This window comes from Rhineura floridana, chromosome 22, assembly GCF_030035675.1.
Source record: "Rhineura floridana isolate rRhiFlo1 chromosome 22, rRhiFlo1.hap2, whole genome shotgun sequence".
Lineage (NCBI taxonomy): Eukaryota > Metazoa > Chordata > Lepidosauria > Squamata > Rhineuridae > Rhineura > Rhineura floridana.
In genome coordinates, this window is record NC_084501.1 from 2,419,545 (window position 1) to 2,433,868 (window position 14,324).

The 14,324-nt window shown below is 49.4% G+C and overlaps 1 protein-coding gene and 1 pseudogene across 1 annotated transcript; both read left to right on the top strand.

Annotated features, from left to right (window-relative positions):
• Nucleotides 1-1,220: 1,220 nt before the first annotated feature.
• SSR2 (signal sequence receptor subunit 2) lies at nt 1,221-10,612 on the top strand. The gene is made up of 6 exons (XM_061606442.1): nt 1,221-1,537; nt 4,194-4,348; nt 6,289-6,387; nt 7,492-7,600; nt 8,707-8,784; nt 10,073-10,612. The coding sequence occupies exons 2-6, from the start codon at nt 4,194-4,196 to the stop codon at nt 10,181-10,183; spliced, it is 552 nt and encodes a 183-aa protein (XP_061462426.1). The 5' UTR covers nt 1,221-1,537; the 3' UTR covers nt 10,184-10,612.
• LOC133375276 (5S ribosomal RNA) lies at nt 1,967-2,085 on the top strand (annotated as a pseudogene).
• Nucleotides 10,613-14,324: the final 3,712 nt, after the last annotated feature.

The following is a 14,324-nucleotide window of genomic DNA, read 5'->3' on the forward strand; positions in this document are numbered from 1 at the left end:
TATTCATAGGGTCACCATAAGTCGGGATTGACTTGAAGGCAGTCCAGTTTCAATGCACTAGAAGAGCCAGTGTGGCGTAGTGGTTAGAGTGTTGGACTACAACCTGGGAGACCAGGGTTCGAATCCCCACAGAGCCACGAAGCTCAGTGGGTGACCTTGGGCCAGTCACTGCCTCTCAGCCTCATGAAAACCCTCTTCACAGGGTCGCCATAAGTCGGGATTGACTTGAAGGCAGTCCAGTTTCAATGCACTAGAAGAGCCAGTGTGGCGTAGTGGTTAGAGTGTTGGACTACAACCTGGGAGACCAGGGTTCGAATCCCCACAGAGCCACGAAGCTCAGTGGGTGACCTTGGGCCAGTCACTGCCTCTCAGCCTCATGAAAACCCTCTTCACAGGGTCGCCATAAGTCAGGATTGACTTGAAGGCAGTCCAGTTTCAATGCACTAGAAGAGCCAGTGTGGCGTAGTGGTTAGAGTGTTGGACTACAACCTGGGAGACCAGGGTTCGAATCCCCACAGAGCCACGAAGCTCAGTGGGTGACCTTGGGCCAGTCACTGCCTCTCAGCCTCATGAAAACCCTCTTCACAGGGTCGCCATAAGTCGGGATTGACTTGAAGGCAGTCCAGTTTCAATGCACTAGAAGAGCCAGTGTGGCGTAGTGGTTAGAGTGTTGGACTACAACCTGGGAGACCAGGGTTCGAATCCCCACAGAGCCACGAAGCTCAGTGGGTGACCTTGGGCCAGTCACTGCCTCTCAGCCTCATGAAAACCCTCTTCACAGGGTTGCCATAAGTCGGGATTGACTTGAAGGCAGTCCAGTTTCAATGCACTAGAAGAGCCAGTGTGGCGTAGTGGTTAGAGTGTTGGACTACAACCTGGGAGACCAGGGTTCGAATCCCCACAGAGCCACGAAGCTCAGTGGGTGACCTTGGGCCAGTCACTGCCTCTCAGCCTCATGAAAACCCCATTCACAGGGTCGCCATAAGTCGGAATCGACTTGAAGGCAGTACATACATACATACATAAATAAAACATATTGAAACAAAACATATTTAAAAACATGCCTTGAAGCGAATTTTTCTTTTTAAAAAATAACATCCTCAGGCTGCTCCCACCAGGTTTTACAGAACAAGGTTCCAGCCTTCTTGGTAAAGGGGTGGACTCACCTAATCAGGGACTTCCCCATCCGGCTCGCTCTGGTGGGCAAATGCAAACGCAATGCAGCGCCCCAGGCGGGAGCCCAACCTGGACCCGCCCGGGGCGGCCCGCCTGCAGGCGCTGCTCTACCCCGAAGGCGCAGCTGGGGGCTCCGCTTGCAGCCTTCCCCAACCTGCTTGTCCTGCGACTCCCATCAGCCCCAGGAAGCCCAGGACTCCGGAGGGCACCAGGTCGGGGACCGGGCTGAGCCGCGGGAGGACTACGTTTCCCAGCAAGCCCCGCGGCAACAGGGGCGGCCACGTGACACCAGAGGGGGCGGGCTTAGGCGAGCCGAGTGCTGACTCTCTCTTCCGTTCTGCTGGCGGCCGCAGGAGTCGAGGTGGGGGGCCGGTTGGGAAAGGGGGGGTCTCTAGTCGAGAAAATGCAGGCTAACTGGCGGGGTGGGTGCGTGGGGGTTCTACCAGGGGAAAGGGGGGCTGGGGGGATTCAGTGCTGCCGCCCTACTCTGAGTAGACCCATTCACGTGAAGAGGCATGAGTTACTTAGGTTCATTAATTTCAGTGGGTCTACTCTGAGTAAGACTTAGTGGGAAACAACCCGGGGAAAGGGGGGGTCCTGGAGGAGAAGATTGTGGGTGGTTCATGAGAGATGCTCTTGGAGGTCACTGATTCATAGGGTCGGCATAACCCGTAATTGACTTGAAGGCACATAACAGCAACAAATCCTGGCCAATATATGCTACTGGGGAATGGGGGGGGGAGGCTCCTAATATTTGTTTGTTTAATTATACATTTATATACTGCTTAATGTCTACGTTCATACTACCCTGAACATGCTCGGTCTCGTCTGACCTCGGAAGCTAAGCAGTGTCAGTCCTGGTTAGTACTTGGATGGGAGACCTCCCGGGAATACCGGGTGCCATAGGCTTTAGAGGAAGGCAATGGTAAACCATGAAAACCCTATGGATATATCCAAAAAAGATTCATGGGGCACCATAAGTCGTAATTGACTTGAAGGCATATAACAACAACATACTGCTTAATTATTCACATTTCTAAGTGGTAGAGGGAAAGGGGGGGGCTTCAGGGAAACTATCCTGGAAAATGAGGAGTGGATAAAAATAAAAAGTTGTGTGGTGGAGGGTTTCTCAGGAAGGCTGTCACATAACCACGCTGAGCACTTCTGTTTTGTTGTGTTAGATCACAGGAAAGCTGCCTTCTGCGGACTCAGGCCATCCGTGCATCGAGCCTAGCATTGCCTACACACCCAGCGTTCCCCAGCCTGGGGTCCCCCAGATATTTTGGGCTAACAGGTCGCATTGGCCCCAGCCAGCACGGAAGTGGTAGTCCAAAAGAGACGGAGGGTGCCAGGCTGGGGGAAGCCTGTCTACACTGCAGGGCAGGAGAAGGACTTTCCCAGCCCTAAGTTAAAGATGCTGGGGATTGAAACTGGGATCTTTTGCGTGCAGATCATTTCCTCTGCCTCTGAAGAGCCGTTCTTCTGGTTTTCTTAAATTGGTTGTTTTCAAGGCCTGAAGTCTTCCTGTACAAAAGCATGTAAAGAATTGTGAGGGGACAGACTTTAGATCAGGGCTGGCTAACCATTTTCAGCCATTAACAGTTGGCCGGCCCTTCAAGCAGTGGGCACAGCCTCTGCATGTTTTATTTGTATTTATTTTAAAGCATTTATAAATAACTTCCTATTTTTAAAAAATCTGGAAATGGTAACATGCGCTTGCTTTTGCACACACACATCCCCCACGGACATACACACAGACTACCCATACAGCACACACACTCTCCACTCATGCATGCTACTTGAGCATGTAGTACTTACACTCTCCACACACACAACATGTGTGCACACATGCCAGCCCACTTCCCAATTTACCTGTGGTGGCACTGGGTGACTGCAGTGGTTTCAGTGGCTGCTTCTGGAGTGGTGTTGAGGAAGTCACCACCTTTGGGGGCTGGCCAGAAACAGAAAAGGAGTGCTCTGATCTGCTCCAGTGTTTTTCCAAAGGAATGTCAGAACACTCCTTTTTTCTGGAACACTGATCAGCTCTTGGTGCTGCTGCAGAAACAGTAAAATTGGTAGAAATGGCCAGGAAACTGATGAGTCCTCACAAATGGCTAAGCAGGAGGCCAGGTCCAGACCACAGGTTTGCCACCCCTGCATTAGGTGGTTGATTTCCTTTAAAGTAACGTACTTTTGAGGCATGCCCATCTTTCTTTTCTGTTCAAGTGTGGATACTCCAGATCACTTATTGTGGATTAATTACCTCTTAAACACTCATTAGCCATTTCAAAGTTGTGTTCACTAAGAGGCAAAGTTGTGGTTTTAACCTGTGTTTTGTCAGATGGCAATGTTTTACCAATGTATCAGTTAGGTTAAGTGATGGAACAAAATTTTAATTGACTAAGAAAGCTCCCCCAACTAATTTGATAGCAGATTTTTTAAAAATAAACACACATTTGAGACACGTATGTATAAAACTGCAGGTGGCAAGAACCATGGTAACAAAGGATTCCCCCTACTCTCTCTCTCTCTCTCTCTCTCTCTCTCTCTCTCTCTCTCTCTCACACACACACGCACGCACGCACACACACACACACACACACACGCACACACACACTGTTCTTCCAACCCAATTTCTGCTACAACGAACCCATGCACCATATGAAAGCAAAGAAAATATGCTGCTTCTTTCAAAACTGCTTTACCTACATGCAGATTTATGTACGTTTAACCAGTTGATTGACCAGGAAACCTCATACAGTTCATCAGCTAAGATTTGATTGAATAGGTGAGAGCTCTAGTGTTAGTGGTGCAGGATGGGATGGTCACCAATTAATTCAATATTGGAGTGGGTGAGTCTAGGTGCTTGCCTTTCCTTCTTCCTCTCCTGGTTTTTGCTTCCTGCATTGATTCCATTTCACTGCCTCATGCTTTAAGCAAAGTCACCTGTTTTGCTGCCAGGCTACTCTGCTCCTTCAGGTGTAACTGCAAATCCATCCCTTTCTTCTTCCTTCCAGATGAAGCTGTTGATTCTCACCGTGCTGGCCGCCATCTCTTCTATCCGATGTGAGGAAGGGGCCAGGCTTCTGGCCTCCAAGTCCCTGTTGAACAGATATGCCGTCGAGGGTCGGGATCTGACTTTGCAGTACAACATCTACAACGTTGGCTCTAGGTAAATCTCTTGAAGGGAAGGCTAATTGTCGGCTACTGCCTCCCAGGAACTTTCCATCTGGGAAAGATACCTACAGTGGGGAGGGGGTTGCACTGACTGAGTGGAGGTTCAGCTTCATTTCCCTTCCCAGGTGTCCCCTGCCCCAGTGCAGTGTGACTGATGCTTCCATTATCAAATGGACTGCAGTAATTTGAATGACAGATAATTAAGGCCCGCCCTATAGAGATGTGGAGGTAGAGGACTCCCCATCTATGCATAACGTTCCCATGAATAGTGACTCCTAAAACAGTATCAGAAGTTCATGCTGTGTGGCGCTCTAGGGTATACTTAGCTCTTTTTAAAAAATTGATACTTATTTTATTTTTTGCTCTATAAATGGTATCCCGCTGTTCTGCATTAAAATGCAGTGGTTAATTTTTAAGTGTCATCCTTTGAGGAGCCTGGAGAAGCACACGTGCTTCTTATTTCCTCATAACAACCCTATGAGGTAGGATAGCCTAAGAGAGCATGACTGGCCCAAGGTCACCTAGTGAGCTTTGGAGTTGAGCTGGATTTGAACCCAGTTCTCCCTGGTCCTAATCCCTCACTCCAAGTGCTAATCCTGCACTCCAGCAACACTATTGCCGGGCAGGGCTGTGGAGTCGGTACGCCAAACCTTTGACTCCAACTCCGACCCTGATTCCTTTGTTTTTCTACTGTCCGACTCTGACTCCACACAAAATTGCTTCCAACTCCACCACTCTGACTCCACAGCCCTGGTTATGGTGAAATGCTCAAATACAGTTGACTTCATGGGAAGCTTCTTTGACATTGTGAATTTATATATTTTTTTAAATTGTCAATCAAAATTACAAATATTTTTCCTGAAAAAATAAAAAGTATAAAATATCTGTATAAAACAATATATTTACCATATATTGTTATAATATTATAAGTTTGTATTTTGAAGTTGGAGTCGGTACATTTCTACCGACTCCACCCAAAATTGTTTCTGACTCCGACTCCATGACTCCGACTCCACAGCCCTGTTGCCGGGTCCGATTTCTCTAGGAAGGGGCACAGCTGGTGTAGTAGATGAGACTCCTGGCCACTGCTGCTACCCAGTTATTTTTTATTTAATTACATTTCTAGACCGCCCTATAGCAGAAAGCTCTCAGTTACCCCAGAGCTGGGCTGGATCTACCACTTCTCCAATCTGTGGAGTTGGTGTTTCGGGGGAGTCCAACCCTATCCAAAACAATAGACATCATGAGATTTCCCCAACCAGCAGAGCCTCCATCTTGTCTGGATTAAACTTCCGTTTATTCACCCTCATCCAGTCAAAAGCCTCCAACCCAGTTAGAGGTTTTTACAATTAAGTGCTATACAAATTCTGTTCAATAACGTAAACAAAGCTGCCCACAGGCATCCTTTTAGATCAACCCCCCCACACCTCCTTTGGTTCAGATGATGAACATGAGAGGCAGGGGGGAAACTGAGTGTCATTCGCATATCGGTAGCACCCTGGCCCAAATCTCCAGCTGCCCTCTGCCAGCCATTCCATGTAGCCAATGGGGAATGAGATGGAACCCCTGTGGCACCTACAACCTGAAGGCCATGAGGTGGAGCAGTCGGTCCCCAGCCCCTGGGAAGGACAGGGGCCACTCTAGAGCAGTGCCTCACCATCCTCCCTGGGTGATTCAGAAGGGCATCATGGTCAACTCTGTCAAAAGCTGCCAAGAGATCCAGGAGAATCCACAGGATCTCTCCCGCTTTCCATCTCCCAACACAGATCATCCACCAGGGTTACCAAGGTTATTTGCAGTCCTAAAACCCAGGTTGGAAGCCAGATTGGAATAATGTGTCCAGTCCCCTTTTCACACACAGACACACACCCTCTCTTCAAACGGTGGCTCGTTCCTAATACTGTTATCCCAATCCATTTATCTGTTGGCATAAAGTGCTGCCTTAGAAGTGGAGTTGTCGGACGATTCATTTCCTCCAGAAGACTTTGGCATTGTTTCCGGGATGCTCAATGTCAAGTGGGATAGGATCGCACCGTATCCTTTTGCACAGAGTGTTGCATGGGGAGTGGGGGTGGATCTCCTTAGAGCACTTCGAGTCCCAGCTAAGTTTCTAGTCTTTGTTTCCGTGAGGAGAGAGCAGCTTTGAAAAATAGTATACAGTGGACTCAGAAGGCAAATAAAGAGCCCAAGTCTGTCCTGCCTGCCATAGCTTCTCTTAGGGCTTATTCACATGCTCAAGTGAGCATGGGACAATGGCATTAAAATCCTGTGCGCAGTGATAGAATTGGTGAGGTAGGTGGGAAGAGATAGATTTGGTCTTTAAAAGAAATCCGTAGGTCTCACCCACCCACCCAACTCTTCCCATTTTGGGCAATCATTCCCTTGGTGGCTTATCTTAAGAAGCAGCTGAGAGAGCCATCACCAAAGATAAGGGGGCTCTTTCCCCCCCCCCCATTTTTCAGGCACTGCCTGTGCGTGTTGCCGGGAGCCCTTGATAAGCGCTTCACACAGCACGTCCTTCCATTATGGAATTTGCTGCCCCAAGATGCGGTGATGGGCACCAGCCTTGTGAGACAAACAAGGGACTAGATAGGCCTTTGGTCTGATCCAGCAGGACTGCTTCTGTGTCCTGAAGCTGAGTGCCTGCATGCACCGTGATGCATTTTCAAGTGGGCTGCTCACAGCCAGAATGTGCCTGATGTTTGTGTGAATAGATGCGAGTGTGGGAGTTTGCTGGACTTGTATGAATGTGAGAGGGCAGCCCTTGCCTCCTTTGAGTCCTTGCCTCAGATCCTGCTTTCTTACAATTATCTTGCAGTTCCTCCAGTGCTTCTTCATTTTATTTTGATAAAAGCGAGAAGAACATCACCCTTCACTGTACACTTTTATTACATTTCTTACATTTCTTCCTCTGATCTCTGTTTCTGTCCTCCCTCTTGGCTCCTCCATTTAGATCTTAAGCCTCTGGACAAAAACATAGGAGTCGCCCTAATTTATCTTCAAGCCCTGAGCAAACGCGAAGACCCATGAGCAATAAGCCCCAAACCATCCTCTTCTCTATCTCCGCCCTGCCCGGCAAGCACCTTTTCCTCTCTGCTCCCGCAGTGCAGTTTCCTTCCTTAGCCACGGACTCCTCAGTGCCAGCAACGTGTCCCACACGGTAGTCCTCAGGCCCCTGAAAGCCGGCTACTTCAACTTCACATCGGCCACTATCACGTACCTGGCGCAGGAAGGAGGCCAAGTGGTGGTGAGTCACGGGTGCCTTGGGCTGAGTCCACAGGCTCTGGCTTGGCTCACTAGCCAAGACATTGTTTGCAGTTGCCATTGACCCCTCTCTCTCCTAAGTCCTGCGATTCGTGCAGGGAACTTCAGGAAGGGGTATGTGGGTGTATGAGAGAGAGATCCTGTGCTGGGCTTTGGCAGATACTGCAGTCCAGGGCTTGCTGCTGCCGTCTCCTACAAATGGGAAGAGAGCGAAACTACCCGTCCTTTCTCTCTCGAGGCCTGCATGGAGGAAAAAACGGTGGGGTTCTCTCAAAAGCTTTTTTTTTTAATTATTTTTTGTCTGAAAGTACAGGGGCAGTTGTCAGGGAGGAAAGGGGCATTTGCTGTCTGCAAACAGACAAGGAAATACATGGAACTCTCAATGTCTGTGATAGTTACTCCCTTCCCTCCCCCCAAAAAGCATCCTATCCTGCTGTGTCTCACAGGAGAAGAGGAGATATTTCCTCTGTGTCCTTGAGGAGCAAGAGGTTGGACTGAACTGCTGTCTACTTGACTGGGGGTGGGTGGGAAACCTGTGGCTCTCCAGATGGGACTTCACCTCCCATCGTCCCTGCCCCTCCTGATAGGATGTTGGGAGAGAAGAGTTGCCATCCTGAGGGGAGTTGGAGTCCAATATTACCTGGAAGGCCCTCCTCTCCAAAACAGGGAGATGGCATGAATAGTATAATCTCTCTCTCTCTCTGTGACAATCCTCCTTGCATGAAAGCCAGCATTATTATTAATTATTAATTACAGCTTATTAATTATTTCTTAAGTCATGCCTCATTTTTTTCTCCAAGTGTGTTGGGGGGCGGGGAATAGGACTCTTGGAGTTTTGCCCTTTGGTGAGTTTTGGGATTCCAGATCGTTTTCCCACCCTTGGCACTGCATGCTCCTTGATGAGCCAGCTGGAGGTGTGGTTTCAGCCAGGTAGCTGATAGCTGGGTTGTCATTCCTCCTCAGTGGGCTGTCTGAGTTTCAAGGGGGAGGGGGTGTCAGGACAGAGCTTCTGCTGTTCTTGTCTAATGATGAGGCCTCTTATGTCCTCAGGCACCATGGCCCATAAATAACCCCCCCTCTTTTTTCCAGGTTGGCTTCACCAGCGCCCCAGGACAAGGGGGGATCCTTGCCCAACGAGAATTCGACCGGAGGTTTTCGCCACACTTTGTAAGTAAACACAGCGGTGCTGTCAGTGTACCGAATTACAACGGGGGGGGGGCTGCTGGTTCCCCATCCCTGTGGTAGGGGCTTACCATAGCTGGGCCTCGCTAAAGGCCGGGTGTGTGTGCAGGGGAGACATAGCTCAGTGGCAGAGCACATTCTAGAAATCCCTGACATTTCTAGTTCAAAGAGTCCAGGATCAAGGAAAGGGAAAAGCCTCTGCCTGAGGTGTACAAAATTATGCGCGGTGTGGAGAAAGTAGTTAGAGAGATGTTTTTCTCCATCTCTGATAAAACTGGAGGCTGAATGTTGGAGGATTCAGGACAGACAAAAGAAAGTTCTATTTCACACAGTGCATAGTTAAAACTATTACTATTATTTGATTGATATCCCGCCCTTCCTCCCAGCAGGAGCCCAGGGCAGCAAACAAAAGCACCAAAAACACTCCAAAATGTCTTAAAAACAAAAGACTTCAAAACATATTAAAACAAAACATCTAAGATTAAAAATATTGTTAAAAGAAGGTTTAAGAACATATTAAAAAGCAATTCCAACACAGACACAGACTGGGATAAGGTCTCAACTTAAAAGGCTTGTTGAAAGAGGAAAGTCTTCAATAGGTGCCGAAAAGGTAACAGAGATGACGCCTGTCTAATATTTAAGGATAGGAATTCCACAGGGTATGGAAACTATGAGATTTGATTCCACAAGAGGCAGTGACTTGGACAGCTTAATAAGAGAATTAGACAAATTCATGGAGGAAAAGGCTATCAGTGGCTACTAGTCATGATGGTTATATGTTCCCTCTACTATCAGAGATGAATTGCCTCCGAATTCCAGTTGCTGGGGATCATTAGTGGGAGAGAGACTATTACGCTTGTGTTTTCTTCATGGGCTGCCCTGGCTGGCCACTGTGAGAACAGGATGCTGGACTAGATGGGCCTTTGGTCCAACCCAGCAGGGCTCCTGTTACGATGTTGGACCCTGGAGAGAGCGCCTGTCGCTCACAACAGTACTGGACAAGGGGGGCAATCAATCTGGTTTGGCATAAGGCAGCTTCCTGGTGGGGTGGTGGCATAGCTCCATGGCTGAGCCCCAGATTTGCCCGCAGACAGTCCCGGGTACAATCCCTGCTGGCATCTCCACTTGAAAGGACCTTTGGTAACAGGGCAGGGAAAAGCTTCTGCATATGGAGTTGGAGAGCCGCTGCTGCGATTAGGCCAGATGGGCCCAACTCGGATCTTCCCCTTTCTGACTCTGTTTCCCCCCTCTCATCTCATTTTCTTTCATGAAGCTGGATTGGGCAGCCTTTGGGGTCATGACCCTCCCCTCCATTGGCATCCCCCTGCTGCTCTGGTACTCGAGCAAAAGGAAGTACGACACCCCCAAGACCAAGAAGAACTGAGCCGGGCCTGGCAGATTTTCCTCCCCGCCACAGTTCCAGGAGCACTCGGCAGCGATGGCAGAGCAATCAGTGGCTTTTCCAAATGAATCTGGGCATTGTGATGCAGAGCGGAGCTGCAGTAAAAACGAACCTCGGTCAATCAGTCGTGGATAACCAGGCCCCATAATTTCTGGCTCCTCTTCTCAGCTGCGCTGCTGAGAGACCCATCCAGCCTCCACAACAGAGACCCCACCCTGCCCCTTCTGCACATCAAATCTGCTTTTCTTAGCCAAAGAGAGCACTGCAAGAAAGCGGCTCATCCCTGGAGAAAACATCAGAGCCATAATGGCACTAAAACGTGAACGGTTTGATATCTGCCTGAGAGATCTGTTTGTGGCTCAGAGTGGTGTGTGTTTTTTATCGTAAAAATAAATCACGAATCTGCGGTGATTTCTTTTTCCTCCTTAGTGTAAAAGCAGCCGTTGCCTACTTGGTGCCCTCCTGCCGCCCTGGGCTCCTTTTGGGAGGAAGAGCAAAATATAAGTTTAATGAATAAATACTACTCCCATCAGTGCCAGGCAGGCAGGCCAATGGGATGATGATGGTGTAGTCAGGAAAAGACCCCATCCAGGTTGGGAAAGGCTGGTGTAAAGATTTGCCATCAGCATGTGTCGAGAGAGCACACTGAAGAGGAACAGCAGCGATGGTTGATGTGTGTCGTATTCTGTGGAATATTCACAGCCCAAGTCCAAAAGCAGGATGGGTGTCGGGTGGAGGGGGTAAAACTATAACAGGGACAGGGAATCTGCCCCTCGAGATGCTACCCAGCCAGTATGATCAATTGGGGATAGTGGGAGTTGCAGTCTAGCAACATCTGAAGGGCCACAGGAGTCCCCCATCCGTGCTCTACGCAAAGATTATTCAATTGTCGGAGAACAAAGGCTCAGTCCTGTGACCTGAAGAAATTATGCATGGTATACGCATTTTTTTCTTATTTTACTCAATTTGTTTCAGGCCAAGGCTGTCCGAGCCCTGGAAATCTTACTCGACCATTGTTTAGACCTAGGACCGAGCTAGACTATTGATCCATCTAAGTCAGTATTGACTATAAGAAATTATGCTGCGAAGGGTGGAAATTTCCACTACAGCAACACTGGCACAACAGCTATTGTATCCTATATGCCGGGGTTGCCAATGTGGCACATGCCGGTGCCTGTGTGCCTCTTAGTACCTCCAGTGGTGTCCATGAAAGGTCTTGATAAATATCCCCATAAAAGTCCACAATGCATGAGGGAATATTTGCTGTTCCAGCCCAGTTCCTGCTTTGACTGTTTGCTTGGCCTCTCCTACATTTGAACACTCTCCCTTAAATGTGCTGCGTTTCATTGGATGCCAGGACTGGGCACCCACCCTTGTGTACAAGGCCTTTTTTCTGTTGGTGGGGGAAGAGAGCATGCCTGCCCTATTTTGTGATCGTGTTTCTTCTTCTGCTCCTTCAGTTATGGCAGCTGCTCTGTGCTATGCCCCGCCCCCACAGCGGCCATGATGTGTCTGGTGCCCACGGCACTTTCTTCAAGTTCCAAATGTGTTGGAAAAAGCTCAAAGGTACACAGGCTGAAAAAGCATGGCAACCCCGCTGTGCGCATTCAGCCAAGAGTCAATGAGCAGAATGCTCGAGAAAAGTCATAAAACAGCACAAAATGGACAGTTGTGTCTCCAGTATCTATGGAATCACCACCAGATGCGGCATGGTGCTGACAGTGCCCACATGTCACCTGCACATGGAGGGAGCCATCTCCCCCCCGGCCACCTCCCTTCACTCCCACACAAGCAGGGCTGCTAATCCATGAGGTCTAGTAACATGGGCAGCACCGTCCTCTTGCAGGCATCGCTAGAGGAAGGGGTCCAAGTTGTCCTAGGCCCAGCACCACGCACAAGCGAAGATAGGAGCTATTACAGAGCGGGGCCTCCTTATAGCTCCTGTGGCAGGAGGCTGTCATGAGCCCCATGGAACATTTCTAGAGTGATGAAGAAGATGATAGAAAATGGGACTCGGGAGGGTTTAGTGGCTTGCAATAAGAAAGTGTTAAAGCAAAAGGTTTTAGCACTTTTGACAGTGATGTCTCCTCCCTCTTACTTCCACTTACAACAGAAGGAACGCTGGCTGACCAGGAAAAAATGGAAATGGACTGCCTTCAGGTCAATCCCGACTTATGGAGACCCTATGAATAGGGTTTTCATGGTAAGCGGTATTCAGAGGGGGTTTACCATTGCTTTCCTCTGAGGCCGAGAGCCAGTGACTGGCCCAAGGTCACCCAGGGAGCTTCATGGCTGGGTGGGGTTCAAACCCTGGTCTCCAAGGTTGTAGTCCAGCACCTTAACCACTACGCCACACTGGCCCTGGCTGACCAGGAGCCAGTCCCTTTTCCTCCCCTCCACCCCCCCTTCACCCAAGCTGCAACCACTGCAAGCATCTCCTCTAGGAGAGGAAGATCTCAATGAGGTGCCGCATCCGCCGCTGTCCCAGACATGCAGACAGCTGGCAGGCTAGCTGTCCCCCACTTTTCCAACTAGGAGGAGCGCTTGTGTGGACACGCATTCCTGTTCTGTGACACCTTCCTCACACAAGTAGAAAAAGCCCGCCCAAACCTACTTAAGGGTTGTAAGGAGGGGTGTCTAACTACTGCAACAATGTCTTAGCTTTGAGTAGTCATGCCTAGTTATGCTGTGTAGAGTTGCAAAATCTTGTGTGACCTGTCGGCTGATCCATGAAGGGCTCTAAACAGACGTTTTTCATTAAATGTACTGGAGAAAAATACACCAGTGGGTCTGAATCTGATTCCTATGGGCTTGGCCAGGACAGAAGCCTGCAAAGAAGACAGGCAGCCCTCCTTGGGACAAGGGTTCAAGATCTAGAGAGTAAAAAGAAGACTCTTGCCCATCAGCAAAAGGGAGGGGGCCAGGACACACACTAGAAGGAGCAACCTCCACAGGCTCATAGCTTAGCGCTGGGGTAGTCAACATGGGGTCCTCCAGTTGCTGCCGATCACAACTCTTGTTGTCCTTGGCTGCTGCCCATGCTGGCTAGGGCTGACAGGAGTCCAAAATATCAGGAGAGCACCACGTTGGATACCACTGGCTTAGGGCACAGAGCTGGGAACAGATGTGGGTTCATGCCCCTCCAGGGGGAAATGGGGAGAACAGGCTCCCACTCACTTTTTGAGCCTTGCCATGTCTGGCTTAGGGACCACTGGAGAGTCCACAAAGCACACACTGCTCTGTCCACTTTTCTGCTGCTCTCACCTCTGCCCACCCACTGACCGTTATCTGCTGCCTGAGATGGCCAACTCACCCTGCCCAGCGACAGGGCTGGCCCTGCATATCCTGCCTTTCCTGGAAGGAGCTCAAGGTGGCATCCATGGTTCTTCAGCCCTTTTCATTCTTTCTCTGAGGTGGGTTAACCCGAGAGAGAGCCCCTGACCCAAGGTCACCTAAGTCAGCTTGATGGCTGTAGGGGAAAGTTGACCCTGGTTCTCCCCAGTCCTACTCTGACACCCTGATCGCCACTTCACAACGAGCTTGCCACCATCCATGTCCCAGGAGTGGCTCTAGTTCAGCGCCAGAACAATGGTAGAGCGGTTCTTTATGTGCAGAAGGTCCTAGGTTTGATCTCAGGTAGGCCAGGGAATGTCTTCCCCCATCTGAATCTCTGGAGAGATGCTACCACTCAGGCACTGTTGCCATGTTTTGAAAGTATTAATTTCATTTATTCAAGAGCTCTCTGTCACATAAGCTCTTCAGGCATATAGTTACCAGAGATGGTTGCTATGTCTAATACAGGGGTCACCAACCTTTTGGGGCCAATGGGCACATATTGAATTTTTTGAGAAAGTGCTGTAGGCACCAGTCACAAAATGGCTGCCACAGGGGCATGACATAACACAAAATGGCTGCCACACAGTGTGTGGAATAACACAGAATTAGAGAGGGTACAGTCATTGCTGCTTTTCTCACCCTGGATGATCTCATGTTTACCCTGAAAAGTCAGCTATGTCCTGACTGTGGAGATACAGCTGTTCAAGGCAGAAGAACCGTTTTCCCCAATGCCAACTCCAGACCAAAGTCTAGGTTGCCATCCTGTACCCATATTTTGGGGAGAAAG

What these genes read in the sequence shown, in the direction of transcription:
- SSR2 (XM_061606442.1), top strand. Translation starts at nt 4,194, where the DNA reads ATGAAGCTGTTGATTCTCACCGTGCTGGCCGCCATCTCTTCTATCCGA. An exon ending in AAGTGGGATAGGATCGCACC is followed by an intron (nt 6,388 to 7,491) that starts GTATCCTTTTGC and finishes CGGACTCCTCAG; the next exon opens with TGCCAGCAACGTGTCCCACA. An exon ending in GGAGGTTTTCGCCACACTTT is followed by an intron (nt 8,785 to 10,072) that starts GTAAGTAAACAC and finishes TCTTTCATGAAG; the next exon opens with CTGGATTGGGCAGCCTTTGG.